At 43.1% G+C, this 22257-nt stretch overlaps 1 protein-coding gene across 2 annotated transcripts in view; it reads left to right on the top strand.

Annotated features, from left to right (window-relative positions):
- Positions 1–21800, top strand: part of LOC139534314 (galactose-3-O-sulfotransferase 2-like) — a 54107-nt gene extending 32307 nt beyond the window's left edge. For both annotated transcript variants that reach the window (XM_071333366.1, XM_071333365.1), the window contains exons 3-7: positions 9096–9246; positions 9370–9516; positions 14546–14666; positions 14964–15166; positions 16916–21800. In XM_071333366.1, coding sequence (XP_071189467.1) covers positions 9096–9246; positions 9370–9516; positions 14546–14666; positions 14964–15166; positions 16916–17653 — 1360 coding nt within the window. In that variant the 3' untranslated portion in view covers positions 17654–21800. The remainder of the gene's footprint in view (positions 1–9095; positions 9247–9369; positions 9517–14545; positions 14667–14963; positions 15167–16915) is intronic.
- The last annotated feature ends 457 nt before the right edge of the window (positions 21801–22257 follow it).

Here is a 22257-nt window from a genome sequence, read left to right as displayed (position 1 = left end):
ATCACGCGAAGCAGTCACAACTGTCAGTAAGAGTGTCCATGATCGAGTCTCTGAATGAAGAGATGGAGATAAAACTGTCCGGTTTGAGTGTTTGTTGCAGCTCGTTCCAGTCGCCAGCTGCAGCGAACTGAAAAGAGGAGCAACCCAGGGATGTGTGTCTCCGTAATCTAGAATGGGTAGGATCGTCATCTGAATCAGGGTTAGTTTGGCAGCTGGGGTGAAAGAGGAGCGATTACAATAGAGGAAACCAAGTCTAGATTTAACCTTAGCATGCAGCTTTGATATGTGCTGAGAGAAGGACAGTGCCATACTCCCAAGTACTTGTATGCAGTGACTACCTCAAGCTCTAAACCCTCAGAGGTAGTAATCACACATGTGGGGAGAGGGGCATTCTTCTTACCAAACCACATGACCTTTGTTTTGGCGGTGTTCAGAACAAGGTTAAAGGCAGAGAAAGCTTGTTGGTGTAACGGCTGTCGTAGTCGTTCTCCTCCTCAGACGAGGAGGAGCATGGATCGGACCAAGATGCAGAGTAGTTAGTGTTCATATTTTAATGAAAAATCAACAAAACACTTCAAAATACAAAACCAACAAACGTGACAAACCCGAAACAGTCCTGTGTGGCCCAAACACAGTCACAGGAACAAACACCCACAAAACACAAGTGAAACCCAGGCTGCCTAAGTATGATTCTCAATCAGGGACAACGATTGACAGCTGTCTCTGATTGAGAATCATACCAGGCCGAACACCAAATCCCAACATAGAAAATCAACCATAGACCAACCCACCCAACTCACGCCCTGACCAACTAAAATAAATACAAGACAAAGGAAAACAGGTCAGGAACGTGACAGTTGGACACTAAGAAAGCTTTGTTGTAGAGCGTTTAACACAAAATCCGGGCAGGGACCAGCTGAGTATAAAACTGTATCATCTGCATATAAATGGATGAGAGAGCTTCCTAGTGGCTGAGCTATGTTGTTGATGTAAATTGAGAAGAGCGTGGGGCCTAGGATCGAGCCTTGGGGTACTCCCTTGGTGACAGGCAGTGGCTGAGACAGCAGATTTTTTGACTTTATACACTGCACTCTTTGCGAGAGGTAGTTTGCAAACCAGGCCAAAGACCCCTCAGAGACACCAATACTTCTTAGCTGGCCCACAAGAATGGAATGGTCTACCGTATCAAAAGCTTTGGTCAAGTCAATAAAAATAGCAGCACAACATTGCTTAGAATCAAGGGCAATGGTGACATCATTGAGAACCTTTAAGGTTGCAGTGACACATCCATAACCTGAGCGCAAACCAGATTGCATACTAGAAGAATTCTATAGACATCAAGAAAGCCAGTCAGTTGATTATCGACAAGTTTTTCCAACACTTTTGATAAACAGGGCAAAATAGAAATTGGCCTATAACAGTTACGATCAGCTTTATCTCCCCCTTTAAATAAAAAACGCACCGTGGCTGCCTTCCAAGCAATCGGAACCTCCCCAGAGAGTAGAGAGGTTAAAAAGGTCAGAGATAGGCTTGTCGATGGTAGGGGCAGCAACACTAACAACTTGGGGTCAAGTTTAAGGAGCTTCAAGTTTAAGGAGCTCCTTTAGCACCTCGGACTCAGTGCAGGGAGAAACTTTGTAGCGGGGCAGGGGAAAAGAGGGAGGCGCATCGGGGTAGTTGCATTCGAAGGGGTGGGAGATTAGGAAATGTTGGACGGGCAAGGAGGCATGGCTGAGTCAAATAGGAATCCTGACTTAATGAAGTGGTGATTAAAGAGCTCAGCCATGTGCTCCTTGTCAGTAACAACCACATCATCAACATTAAGGGACATGGGCAGATGTGAGGAGGAGGGTTTATTCTCCAGGTCTTTAACCGTTTTACAGAACTTCTTGGGGTTAGACCCACAGAGAGAGACCTGCCCCTTAAAGTAACTAACTTTGGCCTTCCGGATAGCCTGAGTGCACTTATTTCTCATCTTCTATGGTGGCATGTTTGTTTGTTAACAATACCACTGAAAATATGAAAAAATAAGGTCCAAGCGTCTTCGACAGTGGGGATCAAGCTGATTCTATTCCAATTTACAGAGACCAGGTCATGAAGGAAGGCTTGCTCATTAAAGTGTTTTAGCAAGCATCTATGACAAATCCGGACTGGTCGTTTCACTAAGCAGCCATTACGAAGACAGGCTGTAAAACAGTCATCACTAACGTCATTACAGAAAACACCAGACTGATACCTATCAGGATTATTTGTGAGGAAAACGTCAAGGAGAGTAGCCTTTTCTGTGTATTTGGAGTCTTACCTTGTGGGATTGGTAGTAATCTGAGAAAGATTTAAAGAGTCCCATTGCTTTAGGACTTGGTCAGGTGGTTTAAGTATGTCCCAGTTTAGGTCACCTAGCAGGAAAAATTCAGACGTAGTGTAAGGGGCCAGGAGAGAGCTTAGGGCAGGTAGGGTACAGGCCGGTGCTGATGGAGGACGATAACAACCAGCAACAGTCAACAAAGAGCTATTTGAAAGTTTAATGCTTGAAACTAGCAAATCAAATTGTTTGGGGACAGACTTGGTGTAGACAACCGAGCACTGAAGGGGATCGTTGGTAAAGATTGCCACTCCCCCACCTTTGGAAGATCTGTCTTGGCGAAAAAGGTTATAACCAGAAAGGTTAACATAAGTATTCAAAACACTTTTCCTTAACCACGTCTCAGTAATGACCAACACATCTGGATTGGAGCTGTGAACCCACACTTTCAATTGATCCATTTTAGGTAATATGCTTCTAGTGTTAACGTGCAGAAAACCCAGGCTTTACGAGAGCAGAAATCAGTGAAGCAGATATCAGAGCACAAGTCAGAATTGGGGCTAGCAACTGTAGATGGGCCAGGGTGTACATGCACATTTCCAGATATCATCAGCAGTAATACGATCAAGGCACGGCAGAGGACAGGGATAGCTTTGCAGTGTTGATTTATGACATTTGAATGTGCATTAGATGGCAACAAGATCATATTGTACAGCAATCTCATCAGGTAAAATTAATATAAAGCCGGTGAGAGGTGGTAAGAATAGGATGGGAGGCCAAGAGTCCGTGTAACCAATAGAGAGCCAGAGTCCCGAGTGTGGGAACAAACATAGTCTGTCCCACGGTTGGGTAAATAAGCAAGTTCATAGTCATCAAAGCATGCATGAGTCATGAGGCAAATAGCATAAAGCACAAGAAAAAAATATAACGACTTGGGGCTAGCCATTGTAAGTTCAGAGTCACTCGCCCCAACAGTGTGTGTGTGCTGGAGGTGAGCGAAAACTCGGGAGAGAGGGGGGAGTGTGGCATGGGTACCTGTACCAGACAGGGGGAGACAGGCCAGGGCAGACAGTGAACAGATCGCCAGGTGGAATCCAAGCAGCAGTGTCACACTCACATGGGATAAGCTTTTTTCTGGAGACAGATTCCGTGTAGAAAATGCCAGGGAATGGTCTCTGAACAGCGGGAGGGGGCTTCAAAGGCCTCTGGATTTGGGTGGGTAGGCTGTGAGACTCTCCTGCCATTGTTGGACTCAAAGGCTTTGACACCTCTCACTTCACACCTCAGTGCTAATTGAAGTTGTATCTGTTCTGTCCTAGCAAGCTTGGTAGCCTTAACTTAGCATTATGGGGGTTGTAAGAGCAAAACGGAGAACACCATCATGTTCGTGAGAGTCTCATCTTTACATAAAGTTTGTAGGTCAAACCGTTTGGACGCTACAGGCGTTTTCGTGAGAAGACAGATTTTTTTGGATGTCTCATGGTCTGACAAAAACTGCTGTAGCTCGGCCACCTTCCATCATAGATGCGAAGGCTGAAATAGGTAGATGCGGTGGATTATGACGCAGCCCATGCACATTTTTTTTAATGTAACTGTATTTAGAAAAAAGCATGCTAAGTGACCTGGTCCGTGTTGTCTTCTAGAGTGACCCAACTGTGTGGATAGAAGTGTGTCCAGTAAATAACTACAGTATCTATATGGGTCTTTCTATAAACTAGGGTACCAGTGAGGATTTCCTACACTGGACAACTTGTTACAGCTGTTGATAAGTCATTGATAATAATCTGCCAATGTATTTCATGTCATTACATTAACCTCTCTGGTACAAGTGGAGCGTCCCACCTCGACAACAGCCAGTGAAATTGCAGGGCGCCAAATTCAAAACAACAGAAATCCCATAATTAAAATTCCTCAAACATACAAGTATTATCCACCATTTTAAAGATAAACTTCTTGTAAATCCAACCACAGTGTCCGATTTCAAAAAGGCTTTACTGCGAAAGCACACCATGCGATTATGTTAGGTCAGCACCTAGTCACAGAAAACCATACAGCCATTTTTCCAGCCAAAGAGACGAGTCACAAAAAGCAGAAATAGAGATAAAATTAATCACTAACCTTTGATGATCTTCATGTGTGTTTTGTTCGATAAAGTTCATATTTATATCCAAAAATCTCAGTTTACATTGGCGCGTTACGGTCAGAAATGCATTGTCTCAAACAAACATCCGGTGAAAGTGCAGAGAGTTGCAGAAATACTTACAGAAATACTCATCATAAACATTGATAAACGATACAAGTGTTAAACATACGAATAAAGATAAACTTCTCCTTAACGCTGTGTCAGATTTCAAAAAGGCTTTACGGAGAAAGCACACTTTGCGATTATGTTAGGTCTGCACCTAGCCATAGAAACCCATACAGCCATTTTCCAGCCAAGGAGAGTGCCACAAAAGTCAGAAATAGCATTAAAATTAATCACTTACCTTTGATGATCTTCATCTGGTGGCACTCCCAGGTCTCCATGTTAGACAATAAATGTTCATTTTGTTCGATAATGTCCCTCTTTATGACCAAATACCTCCTTTTTGTTTGCGCGTTTTGTCCAGTAATCCGAATGCTTAGGTCCAGGCGAAAGTTTTTAAAAAGTACAATAAAAGTTAGTAGAAACATGCCAAACGATGTTTAAAATCAATCCTCTGGTTGTTTCTGTCATAAATAATCAATAATATTTCAACCGGACAAAAGCTTCGTCAATAGAAAAGGAGAAACAAGAAAGGCGCATTCCCGATCAGGCGCATGGCTGATGAATGGAAATTTCCACTGGCCACTGATTGAAAGTGCTGTATCTCCCTCATTTTTCAGAGTAAAAGCCTGCAACAATGCCTAAAGACTGGCCACATGTAGAGGAAGCCATAGAGACCGTGAACTGGGTCCTAAGTCTTTGTATGGTGGATAGGCTTTCAATGGAAAAACAGCCTTTCAAAATAATAGTACTTCCTGGTTGGATTTTCCTCGGGTTTTCGCCTGCCATATCAGTTCTGTTTTACTCACAGACATTATTTTAACAGTTTCGGAAACTTTAGAGTGTTTTCTATCCAAATCTACTAATTATATACATCTCCTATCTTCTGGGCCTGAGTAGCAGGCAGTTTAATTTGGGCACACTTTTCATCCAAAATTCAGAATGCTGCCCCCTACCCAAGTGAAGTTAAGATATAAGAGGGATCATAGCTATATTCAATAAAATTTACGAGTTGATTTAAACCTATGTTTAACCCTTTATCATGGTCGATGTTTTAACAGAAAGTCCAAAATGTCCAAAATGCAAGGACTTTCTGTCCTTGCATTTATGGCAGTTTAAGTTGTCGTTATATCATATATTAAGCATTAATCAGTTAAATTAGACATTGAACTTGAACCCTGTAAGAATCCTGGATCTAGCTGTTGGACAGTTCTTTTGTATAGCGATCTCAGAAATGCAGTGTAACTAACATTTTGTGTCTTATGTTATGTGGTGAAAACAGTTTAATGGGCACACAAATCCAAAATAATAAATGTAATTGAAAAATAGAATAATTCTAACTGAAAGAGTCACTTTTTACTTCAAACCTAAATCAATACTATCATTAAAGTGGCTCTTCAATAATTATGCATAATAGGTTACTTGTTGGATTCACATTAGGTGTCAAGCTGTTTAATTACGCCCTGATATTTTCACACATCATCATCTGATCCAGCAAGGAATTTTCAGAATGACAACCAAGTGACCGGTAGCTGTTGTGATAGTGCATGCGATGCTACAACAGCCCAAGTGCTGGGGAAAAAGGTGTTCGCGGGGAATGTCCAGAATATTTTGGTGTCTCATTTGTTACGCCAGTGAAGAGAGTTGTGCCTGGATTCACGTTGGATCTAATATCCCTAGCGAATTGAGGTTGATCATCTGTTGTTGTATGTTTGATTTACAGCAGTGTCTCGTTCGATTTAACAGAGAAAGCATCAAGGTAATGAGTTCATGTTTTCGTATGTTTTTGTGCCTCGGATTGGACACTGTGTAGGATAGACTTGTGCGCAACACCCAACTCTCTTCCTGTTAATTATTCTGGATATAATGACAACAAATTACATAGCCTAGTGGACTTATTGACAATATGATCTGGTAATGAAATAACATGACAAATAAAGTTTGTTTAACATGTTACACCTGCAATGTTAAACAATGCAAGGGGCTTGAATTTGTAGCTCAGAAATGTTTTGTTGGAAAAATGACTTGTGTCATGCACAAAGTAGATGTCCTAACCGACTTGCCAAAACTATAGTTTGTTAACAAGAAATTTGTGGAGTGGTTGAAAAACGAGTTTTAATGACTCCAACCTAAGTGTATGTAAACTTCCGACTTCAACTGTATTTTAGAATCTAATAATTTGAATAACAAATTCTTTATTCTTAAAGTGGTAATGGCCTACTTTTTCTTTTACACTTTTGCATGCTTTTTGGGGGTAGGGGTTCTATATTAGGCCCTAAATGTACAATTATATACAGTTGAAGTCGGAAGTTTAGATACACTTAGGTTGAAGTCATTAAAACTCGTTTTTCAACCACTCCACAAATTTCTTGTTAACAAACTATAGTTTTGGCAAGTCGGTTAGGACATCTACTTTGTGCATGACTGTTACATTCGTTGTTGGAATGAGACCAAGGCGCAGCGTGGTAAGCGTACATCTTTCTTTATTTGAGAAAAAAAAAAAAAAAAAAAATGGATAAATGAACGTAACGTTCTGCAGGCTACACAGTAACAGTACAAAAACAAGATCCCACAAACTCAGGTGGAAAACAGGCTGCCTAAGTATGATCCCCAATCAGAGACAACGATAGACAGCTGCCTCTGATTGGGAACCATACCCGGCCAACAAAGAAATAGAACACATAGATTTGCCCACCCAAGTCACACCCTGACCTAACCAAATAGAGAATAAAAAAGGCTCTCTTAAGGTCAGGGCGTGACAATGACACAAGTCAATGACACAAGTCATCCAACAATTGTTTACAGACAGATTATTTCACTTATAATTCACTGTATCACAATTCCAGTGGGTTTGAAGTTTACATACACTAAGTTGACTGTGCCTTTAAACAGCGTGGAAAATTCGAGAAAATTATGTCATGGCTTTAGAAGCTTCTGATAGGCTAATTGACATCATTTGAGTCAATTGGAGGTGTACCTGTGGATGTATTTCAAGGCCTACCTTCAAACTCAGTGCCTCTTTGCTTGACATCATGGAAAATCAAAAGAAATCAGCCAAGACCTCAGAAAAACAATTGTAGACCTCCACAAGTCTGGTTGGGAGCAATTTCCAAACGCCTGAAGGTACCACATTCATCTGTACAAACAATAGTACACAAATATAAACACCATGGCACCACGCAGCCGTCATACCGCTCAGGAAGGACACGCATTCTGTCTCCTAGAGATGAACGTACTTTGGTGCGAAAAGTGCAAATCAATCCCAGAACAACAGAAAAGGACCTTGTGAAGATGCTGGAGGAAACAGGTACAAAAGCCTCTCTATCCACAGTAAAACGAGTCCTATATCGACATAAACTGAAAGGCCGCTCAGCAAGGAAGAAGCCACTGCTCCAAAACCGGCATAAGAAAGCCAGACTACGGTTTGCAACTGCACATAGGGACAAAGATTGTACTTTTCTGAGAAATGTCCTCTGGTGTGATGAAACAAAAATAGAACTGTTTAGACATAATGACCATCGTTATGTTTGGAGGAAAAAGGGGGAGGCTTGCAAGCCGAAGAACACCATCCCAACCGTGAAGCACGGGGTTGGGGCATCATGTTGTGGGGATGCTTTGCTGCAGGAGGGACTGGTGCACTTCACAAAATAGATGGCATCATGAGGTAGGAAAATTATGTGGATATATTGAAGCAACATCTCAAGACATCAGTCAGGAAGTTAAAGCTTGGTCGCAAATGGGTCTTCCAAATGGACAATGACCCGAAGCATACTAACAAAGTTGTGGCAAAATGGCATAAGGACAACAAAGTCAAGGTATTGGAGTGGCCATCACAAAGCCCTGACCTCAATCCTATTGACAATGTGTGGGCAGAACTGAAAAGGCGTGTGCGAGCTAGGAGGCCTACAAACCTGACTCAGTTACACCAGCTCTGTCAGGAGGAATGAGTCAAAATTCACCCAACTTATTGTGGGAAGCTTGTGGAAGGCTACCCGAAACGTTTGACCCAAGTTAAACAATTCAAAGGCAATGCTACCAAATACTAATTGAGTGTATGTAAACTTCTGACCAACTGGGAATGTGATGAAAGAAATAAAAGCTGAAATAAATCATTTTCTCTAATATTATTCTGACATTTCACATTCTTAAAATAAAGTGGTGATTCTAACTGACCTAAGACAGGGAATTTTTACTTGGATGAAATGTCAGGAATTGTGAAAAACAGAGTTTAAATGTATTTGGCTAAGGTGTATGTAAACTTCCGACTTCAACTGTAAATTATACAATTGTATAACATTGAGGTTCTTGAAAATTACAATTAAGTTATTGAAACAGTCCTTGAATTTGACTTATCAATGTCTGTATGAACCCTGCTTAAAGAATGTATAGTCATATGCCTCTGTTGTTGGATAGGTGGAGTTATGGGCCAATTTGCATACATTTACATTTATTCCTCTCAGTGCACATGTGGAACTGCGTAAAAATATTTTTTTATTTTTGTTTCAAACCATTTTGAAATGATCATCTTTTCCCCCTCCCCTCATGTAGCCTCCAGCAGGACAGGTCGCGGTCCCTGTTCTCATCCGACGGCCAGGGCCCGTCTCTGGGCTCCTGTCGGCCCCACAGCCACGTCATGTTCCTGAAGACCCACAAGACAGCCAGCAGCACTGTTCTCAACATGCTTTACCGATACGGAGAGGTAGACTACTTCATCTTCAGTTTGTCTTTCCTTCAGCAAACTTATTTTTATGTTATATTGTACAATTTCTTTTGGCTCTTTGAAAGCAGCTTGAAATCCATAGTCTTGTTCTTGTTCTTCTAGGAGAGGGATCTGTGCTTCGCCCTGCCTCTGGGGTACCAGTTTGGCTACCCTCTCCCCTTCAACGCACACAGGGTCAAAGGTTATAGAGGGCCCCACGTGGCCGAGTTCAGCATTATGGGAAACCACATGCGCTTCAACAAACCAGAGGTACGTGCTTTAGATTATTAATTGTGTATTTATTTATTTTCTTCCAATGTGTATTTATTGAGGTTTTTGAACAGCAAAAAACAACAACAAACAAACCCATTAACAGGGCAAGACACAAGGTCAATTGTATTGTAATTTTTCCTATATTCATGTGCATGTGAGGACATGTTTTATTCTATATTTACACGTTGGCCTATTATTTATTGAGGAAACAAACAAAATCATAGGACAGAAGGGAGAAAAAAACTAATACAAAACAGAATATTATTTTAAATTTTTTTGTGCGTTAGTTAAACACAGATTATTATTTGCATGGAACTGATGATATCTTTTGTAGGTTTGGCAGGTTCCCTTGTGATTTGTTAACTGCTTCTGTTGTTGGCAAAGAAAAGGACAGTGACAGTTGTATGTGAACGTTTCAACAGGATGGAGCAATTTAGCTACCAAAAGTATGTGGACACCTGCTCGTCGTACCTCTCATTCCAAAATCATGGGCATTAATATATAGTTGGTCCCCCCTTTGTTGCTATCACAGCCTCCACTCTTCTGGGAAGGCTTTCCACTAGATGTTGGAAAGGAGTTCCATTCAGCCACAAGAGCATTAGTGCATTTGTGAGGTCGGGTACTGTGTGTGTGTTTGTCTGTGTGTGTGAGAATGGATTACTTTTGGGAACAGGAGCGACCAGAGCTTATTAAAACAGGTTTGTTAGTGGTACTTGTTAGAAAACATCAAAGACTGGGATTCAACTTCACAAACATTAGACTCATTGCATGACGCACACACACACACACACACACACTAATCCCTCTGTCACGATCGTCTTTAGGTGAAAGAGAGGACCAAGGCGCAGCGTGATATAAATACATCTTCTATTTATTGAAGATGAAACAAACATCAACACTAATACAAACTAGACAAAACGTGACGCTAACAAACAAAAGTGCAGACACAAGCTACTAACGTCAACCATAGACAATTACCCACAACCTACCTAATGCCTATGGCTGCCTTAAATATGGCTCCCAATCAGAGACAACGATAGACAGCTGTCTCTGATTGAGAACCAATCCAGGCAACCATAGACTTACATAAACACCTACACTGAACACAACCCCATGAACTCTACAAAACCCCCTATACAATACAAACACCCTAGACTAGACAAAAAACACACAAACATCCCCCATGTCACACTCTGACCTAACTAAAATAATAAAGAAAACAAAGATAACTAAGGCCAGGGCGTGACACCCTCTAAAATATTTTTTACATTTTCTTTAGGGGCTTTAATATTGCAGATACATTGTGGCTTCTATCAATGTAATTGGCTGCATCATTTCCAATCCCCCATATACATTACCGTTCAAAAGTTTGGGGTCACTTGTAAATGTCCTTGTTTTTGAAAGAAAAGCTATTTTTTTGTCCATTAAAACAACATAAAATTGATCAGAAATAGAGTGTAGACGTTGTTAATGTTGTAAATTACTATTATAGCTGGAAACGGCAGATTAATTAAACGGGCAGCCGAGCGGAAATGGAGGAAAACTCGCCTCCCTGCGGACCTGGCATCCTTTCACTCCCTCCTCTCTACATTCTCCTCTTCTGTCTCTGCTGCTAAAGCCAATTTCTACCACTCTAAATTCCAAGCATCTGCCTCTAACCCTAGGAAGCTCTTTGCCACCTTCTCCTCCCTCCTGAATCCTCCTCCCCCTCCTCCCCCCTCCTCCCTCTCTGCTGATGACTTCGTCAACCATTTTGAAAAGAAGGTCGACGACATCCGATCCTCGTTTGCTAAGTCAAACGACACCGCTGGTTCTGCTCACACTGCCCTACCCTGTGCTTTGACCTCTTTCTCCCCTCTCTCTCCAGATGAAATCTCGCGTCTTGTGACGGCCGGCCGCCCAACAACCTGCCCGCTTGACCCTATCCCCTCCTCTCTTCTCCAGACCATTTCCGGAGACCTTCTCCCTTACCTCACCTCGCTCATCAACTCATCCTTGACCGCTGGCTACGTCCCTTCCGTCTTCAAGAGAGCGAGAGTTGCACCCCTTCTGAAAAAACCTACACTCGATCCCTCCGATGTCAACAACTACAGACCAGTATCCCTTCTTTCTTTTCTCTCCAAAACTCTTGAACGTGCCGTCCTTGGCCAGCTCTCCTGCTATCTCTCTCAGAATGACCTTCTTGATCCAAATCAGTCAGGTTTCAAGACTAGTCATTCAACTGAGACTGCTCTTCTCTGTGTCACGGAGGCGCTCCGCACTGCTAAAGCTAACTCTCTCTCCTCTGCTCTCATCCTTCTAGACCTATCGGCTGCCTTTGATACTGTGAACCATCAGATCCTCCTCTCCACCCTCTCCGAGCTGGGCATCTCCGGCGCGGCCCACGCTTGGATTGCGTCCTACCTGACAGGTCGCTCCTACCAGGTGGCGTGGCGAGAATCTGTCTCCGCACCACGTGCTCTCACCACTGGTGTCCCCCAGGGCTCTGTTCTAGGCCCTCTCCTATTCTCGCTATACACCAAGTCACTTGGCTCTGTCATATCCTCACATGGTCTCTCCTATCATTGCTATGCAGACGACACACAATTAATCTTCTCCTTTCCCCCCTCTGATAACCAGGTGGTGAATCGCATCTCTGCATGTCTGGCAGACATATCAGTGTGGATGACGGATCACCACCTCAAGCTGAACCTCGGCAAGACGGAGCTGCTCTTCCTCCCGGGGAAGGACTGCCCGTTCCATGATCTCGCCATCACGGTTGACAACTCCATTGTGTCCTCCTCCCAGAGTGCTAAGAACCTTGGCGTGATCCTGGACAACACCCTGTCGTTCTCAACTAACATCAAGGCGGTGACCCGTTCCTGTAGGTTCATGCTCTACAACATTCGCAGAGTACGACCCTGCCTCACGCAGGAAGCGGCGCAGGTCCTAATCCAGGCACTTGTCATCTCCCGTCTGGATTACTGCAACTCGCTGTTGGCTGGGCTCCCTGCCTGTGCCATTAAACCCCTACAACTCATCCAGAACGCCGCAGCCCGTCTGGTGTTCAACTTTCCCAAGTTCTCTCACGTCACCCCGCTCCTCCGCTCTCTCCACTGGCTTCCAGTTGAAGCTCGCATCCACTACAAGACCATGGTGCTTGCCTACGGAGCTGTGAGGGGAACGGCACCTCCGTACCTTCAGGCTCTGATCAGGCCCTACACCCAAACAAGGGCACTGCGTTCATCCACCTCTGGCCTGCTCGCCTCCCTACCTCTGAGGAAGTACAGTTCCCGCTCAGCCCAGTCAAAACTGTTCGCTGCTCTGGCACCCCAATGGTGGAACAAACTCCCTCACGACGCCAGGTCAGCGGAGTCAATCACCACCTTCCGGAGACACCTGAAACCCCACCTCTTTAAGGAATACCTAGGATAGGATAAAGTAATCCTTCTAACCCCCCCCTTAAAAGAGTTAGATGCACTATTGTAAAGTGGTTGTTCCACTGGATATCATAAGGTGAATGCACCAATTTGTAAGTCGCTCTGGATAAGAGCGTCTGCTAAATGACTTAAATGTAAATGTAAATTAATTATACAATATCTACATGGGCGTACAGAGGCCCATTATCAGCAACCATCACTCCTGTGTTCCAATGGCACGTTGTGTTAGCTAATCCAAGTTTATCATTTTAAAAGACAAATTGATCATTAGAAAACCTTTTGCAATTATGTTAGCACAGCTGAAAACTGTTGTTCTGATTAAAGAAGCAAGAAAACTGGCCTTATTTAGACTAATTGAGTATCTGGAGCATCAGCATTTGTGGGCTCGATTACAGGCTCAAAATGGCCAGAAATAAAGAACTTTCTTCTGAAACTCGTCAGTCTATTCTTGTTCTGAGAAATTATGGCTATTCAATGCGAGAAATTGCCAAGAAACTGAAGATCTCGTACAATGCTGTGTACTTCTCCCTTCACAGAACAGCACAAACTGGCTCTAACCAGAATAGAAAGAGGAGTGGGAGGCCCCGGTGCACAACTGAGCAAGAAGACAAGTACATTAGAGTGTCTAGTTTGAGAAACAGACGCCTCACAAGTCCTCAACTGGCAGCGACCAAAAATTAAGATACATACTGTATATATATATATGGACAGTACCAAAACAAATTATTTAATGATTCTGTTTCTTTGCAGCAAAATGTGCAGAGCTGGGATGGTTGTATCCCCCATATATATAACATTCTATTGGTTGCAAGAATCTCTTCACAACAATTTTGCAATCTGTATTGCACAGCTGTCATTTCTTTGGGTCCTTAAATGAAACGGGTATACTTTTTTTAATCACAATTTCCTTTAAACAATTTTGGTCTTTAATGCAGGGCTGACAGACAAATTCCTTACATTTTCCGCCTTCCACTTGCCTTTTCCATTTTTGCGGTAATGCCACAATTAGTTGGTTGTAATTTTGGGTAGAGCAGACATTTCCATATATTTTTGTTAGCTGCATGTGTGACATAACTTCACCAGTCCTATTTTTGATATCATTCACAAAGATTATACCTTTGGTTTTTTTTATTCCCAAAATAATGTTTTTTTTTAATAAATTTGTATATTTGAGTTTAACCATATTGTTGTAATATGTGTTCTGTCTTTTCTGGGTGAAATTGCAACCAATTTCTTATGGCTTGTTTTAAAAATAGCAATATTTTGGAGATGATTTCATTTTCAAATAACCGCAGGTGAGAGGTTGTAATAAAGGCCTTCTAAAACATTAGCTAAAGTGCCACCCTGTCCCTGATGAAGTAAAGGTATTATACTGCAATGAAGAGAAGAGTGTGCGGCACCTAACTTCATATTATTATATCCATTCTTTAGTTCATTATTTCATTTATTTTTATTTTTACATCCAATCAAACAGTTTTCAATGTTTTTAATTATACGGTGTACAGGGTCATTTCAAGTCATTCAAACAGTTTGACTATGGCCTCCATCACTCGTTTTCTTTCCCCATGACCTTTGACCCTCTGACCTCTTCTTCTGTGGTCCTCCAGGTAGAGAAGGTGATGCCAGTGGACACCTTCTACTTCTCTATCATGCGTGACCCCGTAGCGCTGGCCGAGTCGTCCTATGCCTATTACAAAGCTGTCGCCCCCGCCTTCAAGAAGGCCAAAGGTACATAACGTAGCCAATCTATCCTACTGTTTAATGCTGGTTTATGTCTGCTATTCTGTTACTTTTTGGGCACAGGTTAAGCCTAGTCCAGGACTCAAAAGCACTTTCATTGGAGATTCTCCATTGAGCATGCATTTTAAATTCAGGAGTAGGCTTAATCTGTGTCTGGGGAATCAGTTTTTTATCTACATTGAGGTTGTATGCTGCAAAATGAATTGCCTCATTGAGGTCAAAGTTTTCTTAATCTAATTTTAATGTAATCTCTAATCTAATTTGAACCTTAATCTAATCTGACAGGCCTGGGAGACTTCGCCGACAACCCCAGGAAGTACTACGACCCCCGTCTCCGTAACAACCACTACGCCCGCAACCTGCTCTGGTTCGACTTCGGCCTGGACCACAACGCCAACTTCTCGACCACACTGGCCCGACGAGGCGAGGCGGCCGTCCGACGCGCCTTCAAACTCATCCTGGTCTCTGAGCACTTTGACCAATCCATGGTATATATACTATTATAATATATAGTAATATATGCCATTTTGCAGACGCTTTTAGCTTTTATCCATAGGTGGCCCTTATCCTAGATCAGCACTCTTTTCCCCCCTTTTTTTTAACCTTTATTTAACTAGGCAAGTCAGTTAAGAACAAATTCTTATTTACAATGATGGCCTACCAAAACGCAAAAGGCCTCCTGCGGGGACTGGGGCTGGGATTCAAAAAATAAAATATAGGACAAATCACACATCACTACAAGAGAGACACCACAGCACTACATAAAGCGAGATCTAAGACAACAACATAGCATGGCAGCAACACATGACAACACAGCATGGTAGCAACACAACATGGCAGCAGCACAACATGGTAGCAGCACAAAACATGGCACAAACATTATTGGGCACAGACAACAGCACAAAGGGCAAGAAGGTAGAGACAAGAGTACATCACACGAAGCAGCCACAACTGTCTGTAAGAGTGTGCATGATTGAGTGTTTGAATGACGAGATAAAACTGTCCAGTTTGAGTGGTTTTTGCAGCTCGTTCCAGGAGCATTGGTGGCAAATCTGATGGCCTAATGGTAAAGAACAACTAGCCGCTCGAGAGCACCCTTACCTGCTGATCTATAAATTCCATCTCCGTAATCTAACATGGGTAGGATGGTCATCTGAATCAGGGTTAGTTTGGCAGCTGGGGTGAAAGAGGAGCGATTACGATAGAGGAAACCAAGTCTAGATTTAACCTTAGCCTGCAGCTTTGATATGTGCTGAGAGAAGGACAGTGTACCATCTAGCCATACTCCCAAGTACTTGTATGAGGTGACTACCTCAAGCTCTAAACCCTCAGAGGTAGTAATCACACCTGTGGGGAGAGGAGCATTCTTCTTACCAAACCACATGACCTTTGTTTTGGCGGTGTTCAGAACAAGGTTAAAGGCAGAGAAAGCTTGTTGGACACTAGGACAGCTTTGTTGTAGAGGGTTTAACACAAAATCCAGGGAGGCGCCAGCTGAGTATTAGAGTGTATCATCTGCATATAAATGGATGAGAGAGCTTCCTACTGCCTGAGCTATGTTGTTGAAGAGCGTGGGGCCTAGGATCGAGCCTTGGGGTATTCCCTTGGTGACAGGCAGTGGCTGAGACTGCAGATGTTCTGACTTTATACACTGCACTCTTTGAGAGAGGTAGTTAGCAAACCAGTACAAAGACCCCTCAAAGACACAAATACTCCTTAGCCCGCCGACAAGAATGGAATGGTCTACCGTATCAAAAGCTTTGGCCAAGTCAATAAAAATAGCAGCACAACATTGCTTAGAATCAAGGGCAATGGTGACATAATTTAGGACCTTTATGGTTGCAGTGACACATCTATAACCCTAGCTCTTGCTCTGAGACCCTTTATATATACAGGCCCTGGGTTCAGTTTTTCCATTTAGATACAGCAGATAATATTACATTCACGGACAAGGTGGACCTGATCCTAGATCAGCACTCTTTTTCCTACGCTTTATGAATACAGGTCCTGGGGCCATATGTATCAAGCGTTTCAGCCTAGGATTGTTGGTCTAGGATACATTTTGCCTTAGTGAATAAGATTACCTGATTCAAGATCAGCACTCTTACTCTGGGAAGCTCTATGAATGTGCTGACCTAGGATATGTTTTGCCTTTTCGATACAGTGAATAAGATTTAATGGACAAGGTGTACCTGATCCCAGATCAGCACTCTCTTACCTACGCTTTATGAATACAGGTCCTGCTGCGCCACGCCCTCTGCTGGCCGCTGGACGCCATCGTCTCCTTCAGTCTCAACGCCCGCCAGCAGAAGCCCAGCGGAGGCAGCTCCTGGGTGGGTAAAGCTGCAGTTGCGCAGCCCCCCGCCCTGGCTCTAACAGACGACCAACGTCTAAAGCTCCGCGAGTGGAACGCCCTGGACTGGCACCTCTACCAGGCCTTCAACCGCTCCTTCTGGAACGAGGTGGATCGCTTCGGGAGAACCAGGATGGACCAGGAGGTCGCTCTTCTCCGTACCCGCCGGGATGTGCTGGCCCGGGCCTGCCTGAGGGATGGCGGGAGACCTGTGGAGGCCAGCCGCATCCGCGACAAGACCATCAGGCCCTTCCAGAGCGGCTTGGTGAAGATCCTGGGATATGAGCTCCAGCCTGGGCTGGACAACGCTACTCATCAGTCCTGTCTGAGGATGATCAGGCCAGAGATCCAGTATAAGGACCTGCTGGATGCCAGGCAGTTCCCCAGGGCTGCTCCCCAGGCTGCCCAAGCCCAGGCTCCGGCTATCCCTGCTGGGGGAGCCTACGTGAGGAAAGACCCTTCTTCCCAACTCAGGACACGAGAGCTGGGGGTGGGGGAAGGAGGAGGAGGAGGAGTAGGAGGGGGGACGGGGGAGGACAGGAGTCGGCTATCTCGTAGTAATAATAATAATAATAACCAGACATTGCTACGAGGAGGAGGAGGGAAAGGGAAGATAAAATAGTTTTCCATCCTGAATTCACTGCCTTGAGAGAATGAATAAGACTAACGCTGACTGAGCCTGTGTACTCTTACTCAAGCACTCGTTGAGTATTTCTATTACTAAAGTACTCAAGAGACTTGTTGGAAATACCCATTCCCATTCTCCCTCCAACCCACCTCTACTTTACTGTACATTCTCTTTCTTCTGGCTGAACTTAGGACTGGTTATGACTCTATTTCGTGTTCATACTGACTTTATGGTTGCTGTGGATGTGTTTTAATGGGACTTGAAATGGAATTGCATTGCATTCAGTGGGCCAGATGTCGTTCAAAGATTCTGCTTCTCTGATCGAGAAAGAAAGTCACATTTGGTGGTCCAACTGCTACGTTCAACATAGTCTCCTGCACGATCAAGAACTCAGCCAGTCAGTTTTAGTTTTTTGAAAAATAACTAGGCTATTACCTTTCTTGAACGCTAACACAGACGGCATATATGATATGACAGCAGCCAGGCAGCCAGCCATAGCCACATACTGGGAGAGGAATGATTCCCACCTGATGTAAGTTGCATGTTCTGACTGAGAATAGGAATAGGAATGGAATTCATAATTTTGAACGCAGTGTGTCCGGTGTAGAAAACGTAGTCCACATGAAGCAGTGGATGCGGATGAGGGGAGGACGGCTCATAATGGCTGGATTGCAACGAAAGCATCAGTATCAAACACACGATACTGTTCTATTCATTCCATTCCAGCTATTACAATGAGCCTGTCCTCCAATTTAAAGCGACACCGGCCTCCACTGATACGAAGCCAGCACTGGAGAGCAGTGAGTCTCGGAATAGGCTTAACTGTGATGTCTCCAAGATGGGAGTTAGGAGCGAAAACTTTGATAAGGACCGAAGTGTACAGCATTAATGTACTGTATCTGAACTGAAGCACTGTGGTTGAATGGATAGCTAGCATGTCTGACTTTGAACCTTTTAGTGTGGCTTTCAATAGATATAGTAATATTGGATACACAGTAATTCCCTGACTCAATGCGGGTGTTAAATGCGAGCCACACAGCAAATGGGCCAGTGTTACCTCGTGTTGATTTTTCAGTGTAACATTTCTAGTGTTGATTCAGGTGTTAAATTAACACTATTTGGTGTAAATGAACCCCAGTGTTGGTGTTAATAACCAGTGTTAAACTAAAACGACGTCCATCATTGTCATATTTCTGATATCTTAGTCTTCCCAACCCAGCAGTCATTCTCAATGCAGGTTGCAGGTGAATAAGAATTTAAAATGTTGCCTATACCAGTCTGTCTGGATTCCAGTAGAAATTACTCATCACTTTGCAAGCCATCATCATAATGTGACTTGCAAGCCTGAAAACCATGAGTTTCAGGCCACTGTATTGGTAAAACAAGGCCCTCAAAATAAGGCCTTATTAAAAACTTGTTGTATTGTGTTAAATAATACAATTTTAATGTTAACATATTCGCTTAGGATCTCACTAAATGGATGAATGCAACAAACATGTCTCTTATCACAAAATACAGTTATAGGTGCTAAAACTACAATTCACTCAAAAGGCAAGGCACTCTGGGAAATATGGAAATAAGGCTGTACACTAAGCAGTGTGCTAATTTAACACTGAAAAGTGTGGACCCGTATATACACTGGACCAGTGGCCTCACATTAATTTGTGGATTTGAGGGTTAAGCTATTATTCAAATGATTCACTGAAATTGTCCAGTCCAAATAATGCTGTTTCCTTTTCCTTATTGGCCAATGGCCATCTACCGAAATAAACTTTATCAATAAAGTTGATAAATGGCTGCCAAAAGTTGCCATCTATCGACATATGTAGTATAACCATGTTCATTGAGGTTTGTCTGTTAGAAAAGCGCAGACAGTACACGTCGCCGCGGTTGTTGTCCCACTTCCATTGATTTCAATACAATATCGATGTGAGCGATTAATTTGCGCTTGATATTGAGTACAGTAAAACAAGCTCATCAATTCCAGTCTTGAGTGACAGATTGGTAAATGTTGGTCTGTGTGCAGTTCATAAGGTACTTAATTTAGCAGTCATCTGAACACAAGTGTGACACATATGTAGAGATTAACGTTTATGTATTGGTCTTCAAAATATCACAACGTATTTCAACATATTGATTATAAATTTGGACTTCTAAAACCAGTTCGGCCATGAATCAAAAAGCCATGACAACAGGAAGCAACAACAGTATAATTTTCAATGTATGTTTTAGGAATATAAATGGTACTTTTAACATTATTTTCATGTAAAAGCAATTAAATTAGCCCAAAAACATGCTATGATTTATTGATTTTGATGATATTAGTGGAATTGTGAAAATATGTTTGTTCTGGCTATATACATATACTGTACATCACGTGTGTACATACAGTGGCTTGTGAAAATATTCACCCCCTTTGGCATTTTTCCTATTTTGTTGCCTTAGAACCTGTAATTAAAATAGATTTTTGGGGGGTTTGTATCATTTGATTTACACAACCTGCCTACCACTTTGAAGATGCAAAATATTTTTTGGTGTGAAACAAACAAGAAATAAGACAAACATATATTTTTTAAGTTGAGCGTGCATAACTATTCACCCCCCCCCCCCCAAAGTCAATACTTTGTAGAGCCACCTTTTGCAGCAATTACAGATGCAAGTCTCTTGGGGTATGTCTCCTTAAACTTGGCACATCTAGCCACTGGGATTTTTGCCCATTCTTCAAGGCTAAACTGCTCCAGCTCCTTCAAGTTAGATGGGTTCCGCTGGTGTACAGCAATCTTTAAGTCATATCACAGATTCTCAATTGGATTGAGGTCTGGGCTTTGACTAGGCCATTCCAAGACATTTAAATGTTTCCCCTTAAACCACCTGAGTGTTGCTTCAGCAGTATGCTTAGGGTCATTGTCCTGCTGGTAGGTGAACCTCCGTCCCAGTCTCAAATCTATGGAAGACTGAAACAAGTTTCCCTCAAGAATTTCCCTGTATTTAGCGCCATCCATTATTCCTTTAATTCTGACCAGTTTCCCAGTCCCTGCCAATGAAAAACATCCCCAGAGCATGATGCTACCACCACCATGCTTCACTGTGGGGATGATGTTCTCGGGGTGATGAGAGGTGCTGGGTTTGCGCCAGACATAGCGTTTTCCTTGATCGTCAACCCAGTAGCTCAATTTTAGTCTCATCTGACCAGAGATCCTTCTTCCATATGTTTGGGGAGTCTCCCACATGCCTTTTGGCGAACACCAAACGTGTTTACTTATTTCTTTCTTTAAGCAATAGCTTTTTTCTGGCCACTCTTCCGTAAAGCCCAGCTCTCTGGAGTGTATGCCTTAAAGTAGTCCTATGGACAGATACTCCAATCTCCACTGTGGAGCTTTGCAGCTCCTTCAGAGTTATCTTTGGTCTCTGTTGCCTGTCTGATTAATGCCCTCCTTGCCTGGTCTGAGTTTTGGAGAGCGGCCCTCTCTTGGCAGGTTTGTTGTGGTGCCATATTCTTTCAATTTTTTAATAATTGATTTAATGGTGCTCCGTGGGATCTTCAAAGTTTCTGATATTTTTTTATAACCCAACCCTGATCTGTACTTCTCCACAACTTTGTCCCTGAACTGTTTGAAGAGCTCCTTGGTCTTCATGGTGCCGCTTGCTTGGTGGTGCCCCTTGCTTAGTGGTGTTGCAGACAGAACAGGTGTATATATACTGAGCTCATATGACACCTAGATTGCACACAGGTGGACTTTATTTAACGAATTATGTGACTTTTGAAAGTAATTGGTTGCACCAGACCTTATTTAGGGGCTTCATAACAAAGGGGGTGTCACGCCCTGACCATAGAGAGCCCTTGTTTCTCTGGTGAGTAGGTCAGGGCGTGACTAGGGGTTATTCTAGTTTATAATTTCTATGTTGTGTTCTAGTTAATATTTTCTATGTTGGTGTTTTGTATGATTCCCAATTAGAGGCAGCTGGTAATCGTTGTCTCTAATTGGGGATCATATTTAAGTAGCTATTTTTCCCACCTGTCTTTGTGGGATATTGTTTTGTGTTTGTGCATGTGCACCACGTAGTCACGTTTAGTTGTTCGTTTATTTGATATATTTTGTTTTGTTTAAGTTTCTCTTTGAATTAAATATGTGGAACTCAACATCCGATGTGCCTTGGTCCCGTTCTTACAGAATATCCCACCAAAAGAGGGCCAAGCAGCGTATCCACGAGGTAAAGGAGTTTTGGACATGGGAAGAAGTGATGGGTGGATGCGAGACCCTTCCTTGGCGGCAGACGGAAGGTAATAATGGAGGACAGCGACGACGCCAGGGTTCGCGTCCACAGAAAGCCCAAGGACAACCCCAAGATTTCTTTGGGGGGAGGGCACAAGGGGTGGCCGGATGAGCAGCGGGAAGAGCCAGAGCACATGGAGTAGGCGACAGAGAAGTGGTCAGTCGACCCAAGGAGAGTGCCAGAGCCCGCATGGAAGTCGATGGAACATTGTGAGGAAGGATACCGGAGAATGGAGTTGGCTAGGAGTATGCGGCAGCGCAAGCGTGCTGAAGAGCGGGTCATCAGTCCAGTGCCATATGTGACGGCTCCACTCACCAGATCTC

The sequence above is a fragment of the Salvelinus alpinus genome, chromosome 11, assembly GCF_045679555.1.
Source record: "Salvelinus alpinus chromosome 11, SLU_Salpinus.1, whole genome shotgun sequence".
Lineage (NCBI taxonomy): Eukaryota > Metazoa > Chordata > Actinopteri > Salmoniformes > Salmonidae > Salvelinus > Salvelinus alpinus.
The sequence above is the reverse complement of the archived record's forward strand: the minus strand, read 5'-3'. Positions and strand labels throughout refer to the sequence as shown.